The following is a 17,497-nucleotide window of genomic DNA, read 5'->3' as shown; positions in this document are numbered from 1 at the left end:
CTAAAATTGTTTTATTAAGTCTGTAATCCTTCTAATGCGTTTTTCTGTTGGTTGAATTGCTTTCTGTTTCAGTAAGGCTACACAAATGACTGTCTTGCGTTTGATGTTTCCTTCTTTTGACTATGTGAGTCATGTTCCATGCATTTGCAAGTCATGTACTCAAGGCAAGGTGTTGACTGAATTAACTGAAACCATAAACCTGTTGTGACAGTTCATAACTTTTGTTTTGGGAGCTCTGTATTAGTAATTACTGTTCTGGTATTTAGTGTTTGAATTTCCTCAGGGGAAAGATACCGCTATATGGATAATCTACCAAATATGATGCAGAAATTAGGTAATTATCTGTAATTACTTCATATCTCTATTGACAAGACATTAGTTTACCACAAATGATTCCAACTTTTTTTTTTTTGAGTCAGAGACGTGTTAGGCAAATAATTGCTTTTGTGTTGACGTCAGAACAGCACCTGGGAAAATGCTAACGGCAAACATTTCTGAACTTTGCTAGAGAGCCTAGCTTGATGTACATGTATAACGGAATGATAAAGAAAAGGAAATGTTAATGACAAAAGAAATGTTCATGTCAGAGACACACAACTAAATGGTTCTCAGCTCAGTGGTCATGAAGTGAGACTTGTTCCACAGCACCTACTCTAATCCCGGGCCACACCTGTCCAGTGAGCCTCCTTGAACACTTGGGTACCAACTGTACAACAACGATCAGAGACTATAGGTCAGCAGTCATTACCATAACCCAGAGATTCAGACTAGCAACCCAATGGACTTAAACCTCCCACCTCCCACTGGTGCCTAGGCAAAGAACTTTCTCACCACCAACAGTACTCGCTGTCCTCAATGCTGTGTTTTGAGCTAATCCCTACATGGTCTGTATACCCATGAATGTACTCTATAACACCCCACCCAACACTGTCACCTAATTAGTGTGTTAGCCCTAGAGTTTAACAAACAACCTAAGGGCTTCAGGAGGTAGGAATTGGAATTTTCCCACAATCTTCAACTCCAACTAAAAACATTGTCTATGGTCTGCCCTCCATGGAGTACTGGTGTGTTGTGATGTTCTCTTTGACACGGCGCTCCGAACCATGTCCAGACTTGGTAGGGTTTTTTTTCTTTTCTTCTTCTTCTGAACCACTGCCTCAAAGCCTGCTTCAAACATGGAAAACGGTCACTGATGGCATCTGAACCAGTCAAGTGGTTCATTCACTATCTGAACCAGGTCAGTGGTTTGGATAAATGGACGGGGATTAGAAACACCGGCGAGTCCCAGATGTGTTAGGACGCACACCGCGCTGTTTCATCCGTCTTATCGGGCCAATATCAATTTTATTAATATTCAGATTGTATATGAATATAAATATATTGGTACAAATAATAAGTTCTGGGATTTAAGTCAGAATTCTGACTGTCAATCTCACCAGTGGTGACATTCTCTTATGTAAATCAGACGCACAAACACATAAGTACTGTATATATTAATATTACATACACATGCATGAAGATGTAATCTCTACCTTTTATTGCTTTATTGAACCCTGCAGGAATCAATAATCATTAATAATGAATGGCTATGAAAGGCCAAGCAAGCAAGCTCCATGAGGCCTCATCTGGACATCACTACTGGTGTCTGGACCTACACAGGCAGACACACAAAACAGTTGCATCACCTTCACTGAACACCCAGGGTCACATTTTGTCTTGGGTTCAGGGTCACATGACTAATCAGGAAGTGAGAAGTGTTGCTGATTGCTGGGCACTGCTTGTGTGAGCTGGGCTTCCTTTACACTCAGGTACTTTTGGTCATGGGGGAACATGTTAACTCAATGACATTTCAATTTTACTGTTTCATTTCATCAGGGCAATGGTGTCTCCACTGATCTAGCCATCTAGTGAAGGCTAAATGAGGCTTTCTGAAGCTCTGAACCTTTTTCAAACACTATATTATACAGTAATTCACTACCTGAAGCTTCATTCAGTTCTTGGAGTGCAATCTACGGTCAGTAGGGATCATTATTCATTTGCAGTGGAATCGAAAAATCTCAAGTGTGTAGAGCTTACTGCGTAACTTTTTAAACTGACAAACTGAAGACACTCAACAAAGTCAATGACGGGGGTGGAGCAGAAAGCGCTACCGTGCATTCTTTCTTTATGTGACACACAAAGGAAACAAATACCACTGAAGGAACAGAAACATTAGCTCTCTGCACTTTTTATTGGCTGTGATGAATCACTGTAATATTCCATGTTTCTCTAAGCTTCCTCCTTCTGATTCTCTTAAGGGGTGGCACCACCTACTGGTGACAGTCGTACTGGTGAATGCTGGGCTTTCACTTTGAACACATCCCACTTCTCAGGTAGAACACCTTTGTTGAAGAGGACAGAAGCCAGGTAGGAAAACCACAAGATGGCAGCAATGGAAGACAGCATGGAGATGGTCTTAACTGGAGAATACTGGACATAAACACCATCCTCCAGAGTGCATCCTGGGAAATGTATGATTGGTTCTAATCCTAATGATGGGTCTCCACTGAGCAGTCGTGACACAATTCCTGCCAAAAAGCCCACAATAGCTCCGTAACCATTGGATATGCTGAAGAAGAGTACACAAACAAGTTGAGGGAAGACTATGACATAAGCCACTTCACCTCCAAGGAACAGGAATGTCAGGATGCTGTTTTCCATGTGGGTGAGTGATGTTCCAACCACACCCACAGCTAGTACAGAGACACGGATGGCCCATTGAATCTCTCTGTCTGAGGCCTGAAAGAGAAGATCAGGTGAACTGCAAGTTGATGAGCACAACAGAGAATCACAGATCATGTAAAATCGAGGAATTTGTCTGCAGAAACTACAACTGACTCCACACACATCCCTGGAGGGAGATTACCGTTTTCAGCAGCTCACATAAAACATAAATTCACTTTATTAATATAGTCACACATAAAAACCGCAGACCTACCCCAACTACAGACAAAATACCTGTTTATTTGAATGGGGGAGGGGCATATCAGCACCTATCCCGGGCTAAAGCCTTGAACAGGTGGCTGTTGGGATGATTCATGTTTTCATGTTTGAAGTGTTCCATACTGTAGAAATTAGCTCCAGCTCCACCCTTTCTTATAAAGTTCACCCGTGCTGGCAGACCAGTCCAACTTGGTGTCAGGGTTCTTGCACATGTTTTCTACCTCAAATTCCATGCCATTGGTGGATACTTGCTATGGTGGGGTGGACCTAGACCTGCAGAAGTCGACTCGCATCTCATTGGTCTTTGATTATCTTTCCACGTAAGGACAGGCCTTCATCGGCTCACTCTAACCCCACACCTGGATTGGCCCCACTCAAAAAGAATAGCGCCATGCTCTGTTTCCATGATGTTCATGAGATGTATGAGGGCACCAGTCCTGGCACAGGATTATACATGTAACCGTTTGTGTAACAAGGTGGTTTTCTGTTACCTGAGGTCTCAGGATGTTCTTGTAAATGTTGGAGGTGAAAACAGAAGACGCTGACAGCAAAGCCGAATCAGCTGATGACATCACAGCAGCGGCCACGCATGCCGTACCAATAATAGAGATGAAGGGTGGGGTGAGGTGCTGAAGGGTGATGGGGAGAACTAGAGCTGCTTCCCCACGTTCATATGGAGATGGAGAACCATAGGTGGTCTGGTTCCAGTCTGAGGAAGGGCATAAAAAACACAAAGATGAACATACAGTATGATTTGTTTGAGTGATCTCCACAGTCACTATTTTCATGTTTTTATCAAGAGTTTGGGTTAACATAAGGTACATCATGACTACCTGTAGATGCAGCAGCAGCTCCAAGCAGAATAAGAGGTATCCCAAATACAAGACTGACCAATCCAGCAGCAAAGCATGCTAACTTGGCTGTGGTTGGGGAGGACGATGACAGGATCCTTTGGTGGAAGCACTGGTATCCCTGGCTTCCAAGTGCCTGAAAGGTAAGCTAAGTGGTTGGTTGTTGTGGTTTCCCTCCTCGGTGAACGCTATACATTTTTCTGTATATTATAGGAACACATTGCAACTTCCATACAAAGAACAAGAAGTCATCCATCATGATCCAGATCTTCTTCAGCTCTGGTTGACCAATCCAGGGAGCGTTTAAGGTGTTGTTCATCAGAGTCTGACTGATGTCCAAGGTGTGAGGACTCGTCAGGACAAAGGGAACACAGATGGACTGAGAGAAGAAATATGAAAGATGAACAACAGACCCTTAAACACCTCATTTCAAGGTTATACTTTCTTAAAAGAAAATGAAACCAGTGGAACTCACCAAACCAATGACTATGAGGACCAGTTGTATAACATCTGTGTAGGCCACAGAGTAGAGACCTCCCATCAGGGTGTAGATAATGATGACAGCAGCAGAGATCCAGATACAAACGGTGAAGGTCAGATCCAGAACCACACTCATGGTTCCTCCTGTCAAACACATCCTGTCAGATAAACTTTGTAAGTCCTTCTATATAATTATATATTATATTAATATTAATTGCATGTATTTTAGTTCTTATATCTAGTGTAGGTAGGATTTTACATTCATGTCTACATTTAATGTGTATAACATGTGCAGTGACTGTCTACACTATACAGTTAATACATTTTTATTACTGATGAATCTGGTTAAAAAAAAATTTCTTGTCTGCATGTATTCTCATAGTTTAACCCCATAAAAGGGAAGTGCTGCACCCCTGTGAGTTAAGGGGGAAAGCAAAAGGAGACAGGGAGAGAGAACACAAACAAGGTAGTGGATAGACAGGCAGTGCTGTTGGAGTGAAAAAGGTTTAGGCTGTTTTATTCTATCTTAGAACTGATATTTCAACACCAATGTTACAAAACATCAGATTAGTGGAGGTCCTGACAATATAGAGTAGACCACCAGAGGAAACCAGTGTAGGAGGAAGACAGAGGGCATCAGATTGTGATGACTGAAGTGAGACTCATCACATTCTGACGGGACCCAATGGTTCTCAATAATTGGACATCAACAGGAGCTGGTAAACCCTGACCCAACATGCATGTATGATGAAACCAACACCCAGATAGGCTACCAGAACTCAACAGGGCCATTCTAGCCAAGTACCCCCAACCCCGGCAGCCAGGAGCATCCAGACACCATCATCCGAAGAGTCACCGGGGGCACCGAGAACCACGTAGACCCAGGGACCCAAAGGAGGCAACGGCTGCCACTGCCAGGGCGCACGGGACAGGCCCAAGGGGCATGGGGCAAGGAGGCCCCCCACCCCCCCCACCCCACCACCCCCACCACCCCCCCCAACCCCCCACCCCCACCCACATCCCACCCAATCCCCCAACCCCAGGAGACAGGACACCCGGTCACCTTCACCGCGCGGCGAATCAGCGGCCACGACCGACAACCGGCAGCTGTCAACAACCATCCAGTTGCCATAAAAAGCCCACAAACCAAGCCCAACCCCCCAGCAGCCCAAGCCGAGCCGCAGGCCGAGGTCAAGCAGCCCCTCCCCAGCCATAGGCCCTAGAGGGCCGCGCCCCACCAGAAGCGCCATGTTGTATGGAGTCAATGCTACCCTCCCTGTTATTATGCTTCCTCGATCCCTGACGAGGAAGCCATCTCCCAACCCTGTGCTCCTGTGCTCCCCTGTGTGGGATGTGGTAATTTGTTTCCAAAGCTAATTGTTGATGGTCTGAAATGATTAATTTCCTCTAACATGATGTCAGCCCAAATTGTCCTTTTTTTAATGTCACATAGATAAATCAATGCAGATAATTTCCACAATTGTATATCTGGAACCAGCAATTGTTTGTCTACGTGTTTACTTGAAGTATGATATCAAAGGTGAATATAATGTACCTAAACCAATCAGCGTAATTGGTACCAAGATCACATCGAGACAGAATGAAACCAGGCTCAATCCAGCTGTTACGACTTTTCCATACTTGGCCATGAAAGGATCCAGGATTGTAACGCAGTTCCTTTCTCTCATTGGCTTTGCAAACAGCAGACCTCCTTCATTCAAAGGACAGATAGACAGCATGAAAATTATATATATAAAAAAGATCTGATAAAAACATTCTGAAAAAATCTTACCAATGATAAAGGACGAACTGCATGCCGTGACCAGAACAGCTGTCCAGGTCAGCCCCATTGAGGGAGTGTACATCATCTCAACAGTGGCAACAATGAAGCCTCCTCCAACCAACGTGGCTACAGGACGGGCAAGAACATAATCAGTAGACCTGCTTCTTGGGATATATTAACCAATTATATTAATGTGATTAATGTGCTGTATTTAAAAAAAAAATAATTAAAGAAACTTTTTGGTAAAATTTTAATCTGCCTTCTGCACCCAATTTGCTTGTTCATTAGTCCTTTATTAGTCACTCAGTGGGCCAGAGCACACAAATACACACAAACTGAAAACATGCAATTAATGGAAAAAGATGGTAGAATGAAGGGTAGGGCAGGTTAAGGTAGTAGATTATATATATTAAACTGCCCCACTAGTTTAATTCTGTACACCAGAACCCAAGCAACAGACATTTTGTGGTATAAATGTCACTTTGTTTGCTGTGCAATGACAAGTCTAAGTGTTTTGCTTACAGGTTGTTAAGCCAATAGAGGACTAACTGAATACAAAAAAAGTTCATACATACAGTAAGTCCTGTATCACCCAGAGCAACAATTGGAGTAATAGAAAAGCAAACATTATTAGTTGTTTGAAGTAAAAAATAAATCAACTAACATCACTATCAAATGGGAGGAGAACATTTGTTGAAAAGATCTGGTGTTTGGGCTGTAGAAGAGCCCATAAAAAGGGGTTAACTTTTGATGAGATCAATGCTCATTTTAGTCTTGTAGCAAAATCTTTTATATATTTTAATGCATGCATGTTACCATCACTGGTCCTCTTTGGGAGCAAAGTTGTCTACCTTTATCGGAGTTTCCTATTGTGTGCCAGGGAGGGAAGTGCTGCACCTTTGTGTGTTAATAGGGAAATCAGACGAGAGAGAAAACACTAACAGGGTACTGGGTAGGCAGACAGTGCTGTTAGAGTGGAAGAGCTATTTCATTATTTCTAAGTACTTACACCCTTAATACCTAAAGTTATAAAACACCAGATTAGTGGAGGTCCTGACAGTATAGAATAGACCACCAGAGGAAAACAGTGCAGAAGGAAGATAGACGGCCTGAGATTGTGATGTCTGAAGAGAGACTCATCAAGTTCTGACGGGACCCAACAGTCCTTAACAACTGGACTCGACAGAAGCTGGTAAGCCCTGAACCAACAGGGCCCTGAACCGACAGTGCTGTTAGAGTGGAAGAGCTATTTCATTATTTCTAAGTACTTACACCCTTAATACCTAAAGTTATAAAACACCAGATTAGTGGAGGTCCTGACAGTATAGAATAGAACACCAGAGGAAAACAGTGCAGAAGGAAGATAGACGGCCTGAGATTGTGATGTCTGAAGAGAGACTCATCAAGTTCTGACGGGACCCAACAGTCCTTAACAACTGGACTCGACAGAAGCTGGTAAGCCCTGAACCAACATGCATGTTTCAGAGTTTTAAATGTGATTTAAAGAATCTTAAAATAAGTGGGAGCAACATATTCTTTCCAGGTACTCCCAGTTTAGCATCCAACTGCTGCACTTTGAAAAAGATGAAGTCAGAACAAGGGTGCTTTGACTAAGGCTTTATAATCACATAACCCAAGATAAAAAAAACAAAAAAATAAAAACTGATTTACCCTGACATGTGAAAATCCATCAGTGTTGAAATTCTCCATGCTTGGACATTAATGCATACATCGAGGACAAGCCAAGAATGTTGAGCAACATTTTAAAAAATATCAAAATAATGTCTTTATTTTCTCTACAAAGAATATTAAAAATCCAAGCATTACAAGTGTTAACAGCAGTGTTGTCTCTGCTGATGTGGGACCCCAATCTATTAGACTTCCATTTCCCACCCTTAAGAAGCATGCTTTCTTAATCCTGAGTATAGTTTCCATCCTCACCTGTCATGGTGAAGACCCCCACCACCAAGTTGATGCTCCGGTTTCCCAGCAGGATCATCTCCATTCCAGTGGCTCCACTGTTCCTCTGTTTCCTTTTAGACTTGAAAGAAGCCCAGATCCCAGTCCCAAGGACCAGCAGGTAGAAAAACACCATCACTATCACTCCTGGGACGTTAACAGCCATGCTGGACTAGTGGACTGACTCCTCATTAGTGACGAGTAAGGGGATCATGGGTGACAGTCTGTATCAAGGTTGCAGTGCATGCACTGGTTCAACTAGTTTTTGTCTGAAGCTTGAATCTGTTCTGCTTTCTGTAGAATGAACAAGACAAGACTCGTTATCATAATTACATACGCATTGAGGGTCTATAATGCCTGCAGTTACTTTGCCTACTTGGCACATGTTCACGAGGATATACCTGAATTAATACATTTATAATTTAGTTTAGTTTAGTTTATTCAGTTTATTTTCTTCTTTCCAGACATATTAGTACAACAGACTTCACTTTCATCAGTGTTGGAACATCAACAACAACCTCCGAAAAGAAAAAAAAAAAGGGTTGATGGGTAGAAGCCATTGGCTTGTAAGGGTCTTGGAAGAAGTGAAGCAGTAGCAGAAAAATATGGAAGAGAAAGACCGGCGTATTGTTGCCTCGGAACAGAAAGTGGACAATTTGGAACATAACGCTCGTATTAATGATGCGATTATCACCGGCAAGCTGCACACATGTAGATGCTGGAGGCAGGGGGAGTGGTCAAGACACCGAACGCAACTCTGATACTGTTACAGTGGAGCAACAAGTGATTTCCCAACTCAGAGATCTAGAGATAATCTCATATCTGGAGTACATCTAAACTGAAAGGAAAAAAAAAAGGTTTACATCAACAGGAATCTCAATGAAAAGAATGCTACTTTTGCCAAAAGGAAATACTTCAGCACAGTTTAGTACTTCACCTTACATTTAATTTGCCTGTGTTCCCAGATGACCTCTCCACTCCAATGTCGTGTGCATCATAAATTCTCAAACAGCCGCAAGGATTGGTCAATATTTGATTATACAAGCAACAACAAACTTCCTCAAAGAACATATTACTGTGTCTGCAGATGATCAGTGATGCTGTTTGCCACATCTATTAGCACCGTGTTCTTCTGTTGAGTGTTTAAGGAAATGAAAAGTTTTTATGTTTCAACTGAAACTGCATCGTGATGACTTTGGTTGGTCTTGTTTTTGTTCAAACATGAAGTGTCCATGCAAACCCTTAATGCCTGCTGGAAAAAACATGAAAGTGTCCAACTGGTGGTTAGCATACAGATTAAGACATCATAAATTCTGATATTAATCATGTGCGACCCGCTGTTTTTCAGTCGAACACCAGGCAGTAGCGACAATCAACCAGTCCATCATGGCTGTTAACGTCCCAGGAGTGATAGTGATGGTGTTTTTCTACCTGCTGGTTCTTGGGACTGGAATCTGGGCTTCTTTCAAGTCCAGAAGGAAACAGAAGAAAAGTGGAGCCACTGGGATGGAGATGGTCCTGCTGGGAAATAGGAGCATCAACTTGGTGGTGGGGATCTTCACCATGACAGGTGAGGAGGGAACAGTTTCCTATTGTCTTACTGAAATGTGGATTCCATAAACTCATTAATATTAAAGTATGCTTATAAATGTAGTTTTTTTACCCATTTAATCAAACTTTTCTCAATGAAAATATGAAAAAAAGTATTTTCGTGATGGAAAAAAGCATTTTCTTATATCGAGAAAAAAGAGCCCTATTTAGTCCGTGTCCAACCTCTGCATCTGACAGTCCAGCTGTTTCACACTCATCCTGACTAACTTTTTTTTTTTTGTGTGTGTCCATTAATTGATTTGGTGTTTGGTGAACACATCCTGCAGCTACATGGATTGGAGGAGGCTTCATTTGTGGAACAGTTGAGATGATGTTCACTCCCTCCATGGGACTAGTCAACGTGTTGGTCATGTTCCTGGCATACAGTTTTTCTTTTATTGTTGGTAAGACAATGTGAACTAGCCTTGACTTGCTTCTAATCATAAACGAATTACCATTGGCTAGCCTGATGTCATTTCAGAGCCATAGTAACCTGTAAAATGGGCTGTAACAGGTTTTACAGCAGATAGCTCGGGTCACTAGGTCTTGGCCTGAGAACTGGAGGGTGGCTGGTTCAAGACAAGTGTGGACCCAAAACAATGAAGTGTGAACTGGTAGTTGGAAAAGTGCCAGTAAACCTTCTAAGTACTGCTTAGGTGTCCTTGAGCAACGCACCAACCCCACATGGTGCTCGTTGGTTGCTATGTCTCTTGTCTGGTGCTCTACTGTTATTCTTTCCCAATTTGCATGCCTGCAGGCCCTTTGTGTGTGTGTGTGTGTGTGTGTGTGTTCAAAACTTTTGTTTTGAATAGATCATCGTCTAAATAAGCTGTCTTTCAAATTATTATGATGCATCTTCTTTCTCCTGTCCGTTTTTCCCTTCAGGGGTCTCCACAGCCAATCAGTGTCCTCCATCTAACCCTGTCTTCTGCATCCTCTTCTCTCACACCAACTACCTTCATGTCCTCTTTCATTACATCCATAAACCTCCTCTTTGGTCTTCCTCTAGGCCTCCTGCCTGGCAGTTCAAAACTCAGCATCCTTCTACCAATATATTCACTATCTCTCCTCTGGACATGTCCAAACCATCTCAGTCTGGCCTCTCTGACTTTATCTCCAGAACCTCTAACATGTGCTGTCCCTCTGATGTACTCATTCCTGATCCTATCCATCCTGGTCACTCCCAGAGAGAACCTCAGCATCTTCATCTCTGCTACCTCCAGCTCTGTCTCCTGTCTTTTCCTCAGGGACACTGTCTCTAGACCAAACAACATCGCTGGTCTCACCACAGTTTTGTACACCTTCACCTGCATCCTGTCTTATAAAATTTACCAGGTTATTTACAGAATCAATGTTGATAATTCTCGCAATAAAAAAAACAATAAAAATATGTGTTATTATTTCTTAAAATAGGTTGTTAGTTGATCTTAACTTTATGCAGTGAATATAGTTTTCTGTTTTCATTTTTCCTATCCTAATTACTTATGTTTCTTTTTTCTTTACTTTGATGAAGGAGGTCTCCTGTTTGTCAAACCCTTGAGAGACAGAAACTGTGTGACGATGCTGGACCCCTTACTATTCAAGTATGGAAAAGTTATCACAGCTGTAATGAGCCTGGGTTCAGTTCTTGTGGATATCACCTGGCTGTCAGCAACACTAACTAGTTTAGGTTTGTGTGTGTCTTTACATAATGTGTGTGTTTTTCTGTGTGTCCTTTTTTAAATGTCTGCGTGTGTGTGTGTGTGTGTGTGTGTGTGTGTGTGTGTGTGTGTGTGTGTGTGTGTGTGTGTGTGTGTGTGTGTGTGTGTGTACAGGAGGAACCATGAGTGTGGTTCTGGATTTACCGTTCTCTCTTTGTGTCTGGATCTCAGCTGCTGTGGCCGTCACCTACACCCTACTGGGAGGTCTCTACTCTGTGGCCTACACAGATGTTATACAGCTGGTCCTCATCTTCATTGGCATGGTGAGTCTTGATTTTTATTAAATTGTTTGCATAATGCGCTCGTAGGCGAGCGGCTGGGGGCCGGGCCTCAGCCCGAAAGGACGACGCAGCTCCAACCTCCAGTGGACGGGTGAAGTGTGGATTTGGTGGGAGTCAACAGTACGGGGCTCGACGAGCCAATCCCCAAACAAAAAGTCTAGCTCTAGAGACATGGAATGTCACCTTGCTGGGGGGAAAGGAGCTAGAGCTCTTGAGGGAGGTTGAGAGGTACCGACTAGATATAGTCGGGCTCTTCTCCACCCACAGCTTGTGCTCTGGAACCAAAACCCTTGAGAGAGTCTTGACTCTCTACTTTACTGGTGTTGCCCAAGGTGAGAGGTGGCGGGCTGGTGGGGGTTTGCTTATAGCCCCATAGCTCAGCCATCATACGTTATAGTTCACCCCATTGAACGAGAGGGTTGCGTTCTTGCGCCTACAGGGTAGGGACAGGTGTCTCACTGTTGTTTCAGCCTATGGGCCAAACAGCAGTGTGGAATACCCGGCCTTCTTGGAGTCCCTGGGAGGGGTACTGAATAGTGCTCCGACTGGGGACTCCACTGTTCTCCTTGGGTACTTCAACGCTCATGTGGGCAATGACAGTGAGACCTGGAAAGGGGTGATTAAGATGAACAGGCAAAACTCGGGTCTGGGAGGAGTTCGGGAAGGCCAATGGAGAAGGCCTATCGGTCAGCCTTGGAAGAAATTCTGGATCTCCTCAATCCCGCTACCATGTCTTACACAGAGGAAGCAGAGGCTGAGGTCTCAGACGTGGATTCGTCCATCACCCCACTGAAGTCACCAAGGTGTTTGCCAAACTCATTGGTGGCAAGGCACCAAGGGGTGGATGAGATTCGCCCTGAGTACCTCAAGTCTCTGGATGTGCAGGGAGTGTCAAGGTTGACAAGTCTCTATAACATCGTATGGCAGTACCACTGGATTGGTAGACCAGGGCGGTGGTCCCTCTTTTCAAAAAGGGGAACTAGAAGGTGTGTTCCAACTATGGGGGATCACACTCTTCACCCTCCTGGGGAAAGTCTATTTCAGGGTACTGGACAGGAGTATTCGACAGGAGTATTCCTCCTGAATCGAACCACAGATTCAGGAGGAACAATGCGGCTTTCCCGTCGCAGAACGCTGGACCAGATCAACACTCTCCATCGAGTGTTTGAGGGTTCATGGGAGTTTGCCCAACCAGTCCACATGTGTTTTGTGGATCTGGAGAAGGCATTCGATAGTGCATGTTCTACTGGGAGGAGACCTCGGGAAGACCAAGGACACAGTGGAGGGACTATGTCTCTCGGCTGGTCTGGGAACACCTTTGGATCCCCCCCGGAGGTAGAGGTGTCCAGGGAGAGGGAAGTACGAGCATCCCTCCTGAGACTGTTGTCCCCACGACCTGGTCCCGGATAAGATTGGTTGAAGATGGATGGATGGATGTTTGGAAGGAACAAAAAAAATGCACACACATAAAACCAAAACAGTCCAAATGATGTCTCTTAAACTTAAACTAATTGCTTTTTGCTGCTCAGTGGACCTGTGTTCCCTTTGTCATGACGAGTCCCCACACCTTGGACATCAGTCAGACTCTGATGAACAACACCTTAAACGCTCCGTGGATTGGTCAACCAGAGATGAAGAAAATCTGGATCATGATGGATGACTTTTTGTTCTTTGTAAGGATACAACATGAACCCTTTTTATGGCCTTCATCAAGTACATTTCACTCTTCTTTCTGTAGATATTAGTAGAATGATACTGAATGTTACACATCATTGAATCAGTTTTTGGTGTCAAGATAAAATTGATCATCTTCTGACTGTAGATGTTTCCTATTAGTTGGATGTGACTGTCAAGATCTTTTGTAAATCAAGCAGTTTCCTGGTTTATTTTAAGGCACTGGGGAGTTTGGCATTCCAGGCTTACCACCAGAGGACCCTTTCGGCTTCTTCTCTGGCCTCAGCCAAACAAATCTGTTTTGTTGCTGCATTCCTCTTACTCATATTTGCAATACCAGTGGTACTGCTTGGAGCAGCCGCTGCATCCACAGGTAAGACGGACGTACCTCAGGATAGAGATCCGTTGTTGGTTTTTTTAGAAAGGGTATATGTAATGTATATAATTATATATTAGTATATTACATGTATTTTAGAGATGAATTCCCTTTCAAAGTTCTCAGTGGATATGAATGGCCACATTAAAAAAAAAGCACTGCTATATGAAAATGATTGGAAAACAACACAAATGTGTTAAGTTGACAAAACAAAAATGGCATCTCTTGCAGTTATTAATAATTTGGAGGTAGATCTGACCAAGATGGGAGGAAATGATTGCTTTTGATGAGTCTGGACCCAAAATAAAGAATATCTACAGAGCACATGTGGACTTTAAAGGTCCTATATTATTCTTTTTTAATTCATGTCATTCAGCTGCCAGATGTCCAATTACACTGTATTTGAAAAAAATGTTGCCCCAAACTGATCGTGGTCCTCAATATCTTTGATTGTTCTGTGTTAATGGGCGTTCCTCTGAACTCCCTCTATCGCCAACCCCTTCCTGATGCAGGAATTGTTTGTTTTCCAGATTCTTGGAGTTGGTAGGGTAAGAAAGGACCACTATGTATATGTAGAGACCTGACAAAAAAAGTGTTTTTCATAATAGGACCCCGTTAATGAATTAGTTGATGTCTTTAATGCAGTCATATGTATCACATTAAAGGACACACACACATGTACAATGTTCTTTGACAGGAACTTCAACCCAGGCATAGCTCGGTCATATTGCAGAGACCTGATTCTATCTGTTTAATGCCCCTGGTTACTTTATCTTTCTACATATATAAAAAGTGCCATGGCGTCTTTGTGCCCCTCCCATCACACTTTCTCTCCGCCTGTCTCCCTCCCACCTCATCAGGGAGATCCATCTCACCTGTGGCCTCATCTATAAAAGCATGACCTTTCCAAGACGGTGTTGTCTACCTCCTGAGTGACTGTTTCTCATGGCACCCAGTGTAGTGTAGTGTAGTGTAGTGTAGTGTAGTGTAGTGTAGTTTGGTTTGGTGGTGTTCTGTGTCACTTATCGGTTCTGTCGGTTTGGGTCTAGCATCAAGCCTCTGACCTCAATCACCCCTCACAGACACATTCACACAGAAACACTGAGAATGATTCAATTAAGTATAAAATTCCTATTATTTTTCTAATAGTGTTTGAATCATTAGATTGAAAGTAAAATAAAAGGTAAGAAGTCATGTCTAGTAAATAGAAGGCCGGAAAAGCAGAGGTAATGACATACCGGTGAGGACAGACATGGATGAGTAGATGTTTGGTATTATTCACCACATCACTTCTCAAATGGATTTTGGAGCCCAGGTTGTGTCATAGTATCTTGTGTTTAGTGTTACAAACAACTCTGATCTTAAAAGCAACACAGTGAGGGTGGAGATCACCGCATGATGATGATGAGTATTCATGTCTCTCCTTTTATACCCCTCTCACAGACTGGAACCAGACCACCTATGGTTCTCCATCTCCATATGAACGTGGGGAAGCCGCTCTCGCTCTCCCCATCGCCCTGCAGCACCTCACCCCACCCTTCATCTCCATTGTTGGTATTGGATGTATAGCTGCTGCTGTGATGTCATCAGCTGACTCAGCTCTACTTTCTTCAGCTTCGCTCTTCACCACCAACATTTACAAAATTATCCTAAGGCCTCAGGTATATACAAACAAATAAAAACCTCAGTACCGCTCCCCATTGGAAGTAGATTTTATGATCACAATGGGAACTGCCTTAAGTGATATCTTTGTATCTATCTATACATATTTAAATGTCTATACACACACATATTTACCTAATCTTTTCCCACTTTACTTTCTCTTGTAGGCATCAAACAGAGAGAACCAGTGGGTGGTCCGTCTCTCTGTGGTCACTGTGGGTGTAGTTGGAACATCCCTCACCATCCTAAATAACAGTATCATCATATTCTGGTTCCTTGGCAATGACATGGCTTACATCATAGTTTTCCCTGAACTTGTCTGCGTCCTGTTCTTCAACATCTCCAATGGTTATGGGGCTATAATGGGTGTACTGGTGGGACTGGTATTAAAACTGCTGAGTGGAGACCCTGCAATAGGATTAGAACCAGTAATACATTTCCCAGGATGCACTCTGGAGGATGGTGTTTATGTCCAGTACGCTCCAGTTAAGACCATCTCCATGCTGTCTGCCATTGCTGCCATCTTGTTGTTCTCCTACCTGGCTTCTGTCCTCTTCAACAAAGGTGTTCTACCTGAGAAGTGGGATGTGTTCAAAGTGAAAGCCCAGCACTCACCAGTACCACTAGCATCAGTAGATGGCACCACCCATGAAGAGAATCAGAAGGAGGAAACTAAGAGAAACATGAAACATTAGTGATTCCTCACAGCCAATGAATAGTGCAGAGAGTTAAGTTTATATTCCTTCAGTGGTATTTGTTTCCTTTGTGTGTCACATAGAGGAAGAAAACGTGATACCTTATGGCTAAAAGTACATCAAACAGAGCTCTGTGTCAGAAAAAAAAAGTATTGACATAGACTACTGTTTTTCTTCCCTGTAATAAGTAGTCACCCCTAAAATAATTTCATTACAAATTTGTTTGAAATGAAATTTAACCTCTTATTTTACCAGGTAATATCAATTGAGTACAACTTCCCATTTACAATAATTATCTGGCATGAGGCCCCAACAGAAGAAAAATATGAATAAAAACAGAAGAAGGAAAAAAAATGTTTTGAGAGAAATGTTTGTATTACACTTTTGGGAGACAGTGTACCTGTGGGAAATGTCAAGGTATGTTCAGCTTGAGCTGGAACGTTCACATAGTGAGGGGCACTACAAGGCCACTTCCAGGAAATGGTCAAGGTTGATAGTCCCTCCAGGAACCCAGGTGGTGGAACAATCATGTTGTTCTTGTGTGATGGTGATTTTGTCAGTAAGAAAAAAAAAAAAGCAACTATAAAATAAAAAAGAGAATTCTGTACCGGCAGTTTGGTCGAGGCAGATAGTCAATGGTTCGACAAATTTATAATTTTAAACAATTCTTAAAATGGGCAAGTTTGGTGAGGAAAAATGCATAACTACTCTGTCTAGCAGGTTCGAGCAATAAAGAAAATGACATTTCAGTGTGTAAACTTGTAAGACTTTCATTGCGCTCCTCCTTATGAGAGGACTTGACTATTACCCTGTCCTTTACCTGGCCTGTATCACTTGGGATGCGCCTTAACCAATTGTTGACACCTACTTTTTTGTCATCTGTCATGTCAACAGAGAACAGGTGACTCCAAACAGACTATTCAGTCAATAGTCCACTGTCAGTTACACAAGTAGAATCAATGTTAACATACCAACACCATCACAGGGGATAAGAGGCTGATCTGCACTTCTTAGGGGAGTATAATGGCACTAAGTACAGCAACAACATGGAGATACTACCAGTGTGAAGATTCTAGCCATATTGCATGTGGATATGCAAGTCTGGACACACATAACCAGGCAGACTGACAACCATAGATGCAATCATCACCTGAAGGACTTTGTTCATTCTCAAAGAATGCTGCCTAAAGCAGGTCGGAACGTGAAGAAAACACATCATTGAACACACACGCACATAGACACAAATGCACATATGATCACATTTATTACGACTGGAGAAGAAGCAATGTTGTCAGCATGTCCCAATTGTGTCATGAATCAACATGCAATTGTTCAATGGGCTAAGTCACCATGGAACACTCCTATCTTCCCTGCCGAGAACCCAATGAGAACTGGAAACCAGTCTGAAGAGTTCAGACCTGTAAATGGAGCTGTAAATCATCCACCCCGAGTTGAATCAAATGC

At 42.9% G+C, this 17,497-nt stretch overlaps 2 protein-coding genes across 6 annotated transcripts; one reads left to right on the top strand and one right to left on the bottom strand.

Annotated features, from left to right (window-relative positions):
• Window positions 1-1,576: 1,576 nt before the first annotated feature.
• LOC137603917 (high-affinity choline transporter 1-like) lies at window positions 1,577-8,462 on the bottom strand. Of its 3 annotated transcripts, none has more exons than XM_068327780.1 (9): window positions 8,038-8,462; window positions 6,106-6,222; window positions 5,869-6,024; window positions 4,309-4,457; window positions 4,069-4,212; window positions 3,816-3,969; window positions 3,474-3,691; window positions 2,664-2,778; window positions 1,577-1,651 (listed from the first exon to the last, which is right to left on the bottom strand). In XM_068327780.1, the coding sequence occupies exons 1-9, from the start codon at window positions 8,219-8,221 to the stop codon at window positions 1,587-1,589; spliced, it is 1,302 nt and encodes a 433-aa protein (XP_068183881.1). In that variant the 5' UTR covers window positions 8,222-8,462; the 3' UTR covers window positions 1,577-1,586. The 3 variants fall into 3 exon arrangements, with proteins under 3 accessions (XP_068183881.1, XP_068183880.1, XP_068183879.1); XM_068327779.1 differs by lacking the exon at window positions 1,577-1,651 and adding an exon at window positions 1,674-2,567; XM_068327778.1 differs by lacking the exon at window positions 1,577-1,651 and having other exon boundaries at window positions 1,674-2,778.
• LOC137603916 (high-affinity choline transporter 1-like) lies at window positions 7,050-17,474 on the top strand. 3 transcript variants are annotated; one of them, XM_068327776.1, is made up of 9 exons: window positions 7,050-7,551; window positions 9,404-9,625; window positions 9,933-10,049; window positions 11,159-11,314; window positions 11,517-11,608; window positions 13,156-13,299; window positions 13,520-13,673; window positions 15,120-15,337; window positions 15,506-17,474. In XM_068327776.1, exons 2-9 carry the CDS (start codon window positions 9,442-9,444, stop codon window positions 16,031-16,033), a joined length of 1,593 nt encoding a protein of 530 aa, XP_068183877.1. In that variant the 5' UTR covers window positions 7,050-7,551; window positions 9,404-9,441; the 3' UTR covers window positions 16,034-17,474. The 3 variants fall into 3 exon arrangements, with proteins under 3 accessions (XP_068183877.1, XP_068183876.1, XP_068183878.1); XM_068327775.1 differs by having other exon boundaries at window positions 11,460-11,608; XM_068327777.1 differs by lacking the exon at window positions 13,156-13,299 and having other exon boundaries at window positions 11,460-11,608.
• Window positions 17,475-17,497: the final 23 nt, after the last annotated feature.

The sequence above is a fragment of the Antennarius striatus genome, chromosome 11 (assembly GCF_040054535.1).
Source record: "Antennarius striatus isolate MH-2024 chromosome 11, ASM4005453v1, whole genome shotgun sequence".
Lineage (NCBI taxonomy): Eukaryota > Metazoa > Chordata > Actinopteri > Lophiiformes > Antennariidae > Antennarius > Antennarius striatus.
Note: the sequence above shows the minus strand (reverse complement) of the source record. Positions and strands in the feature narration are given on the sequence as shown.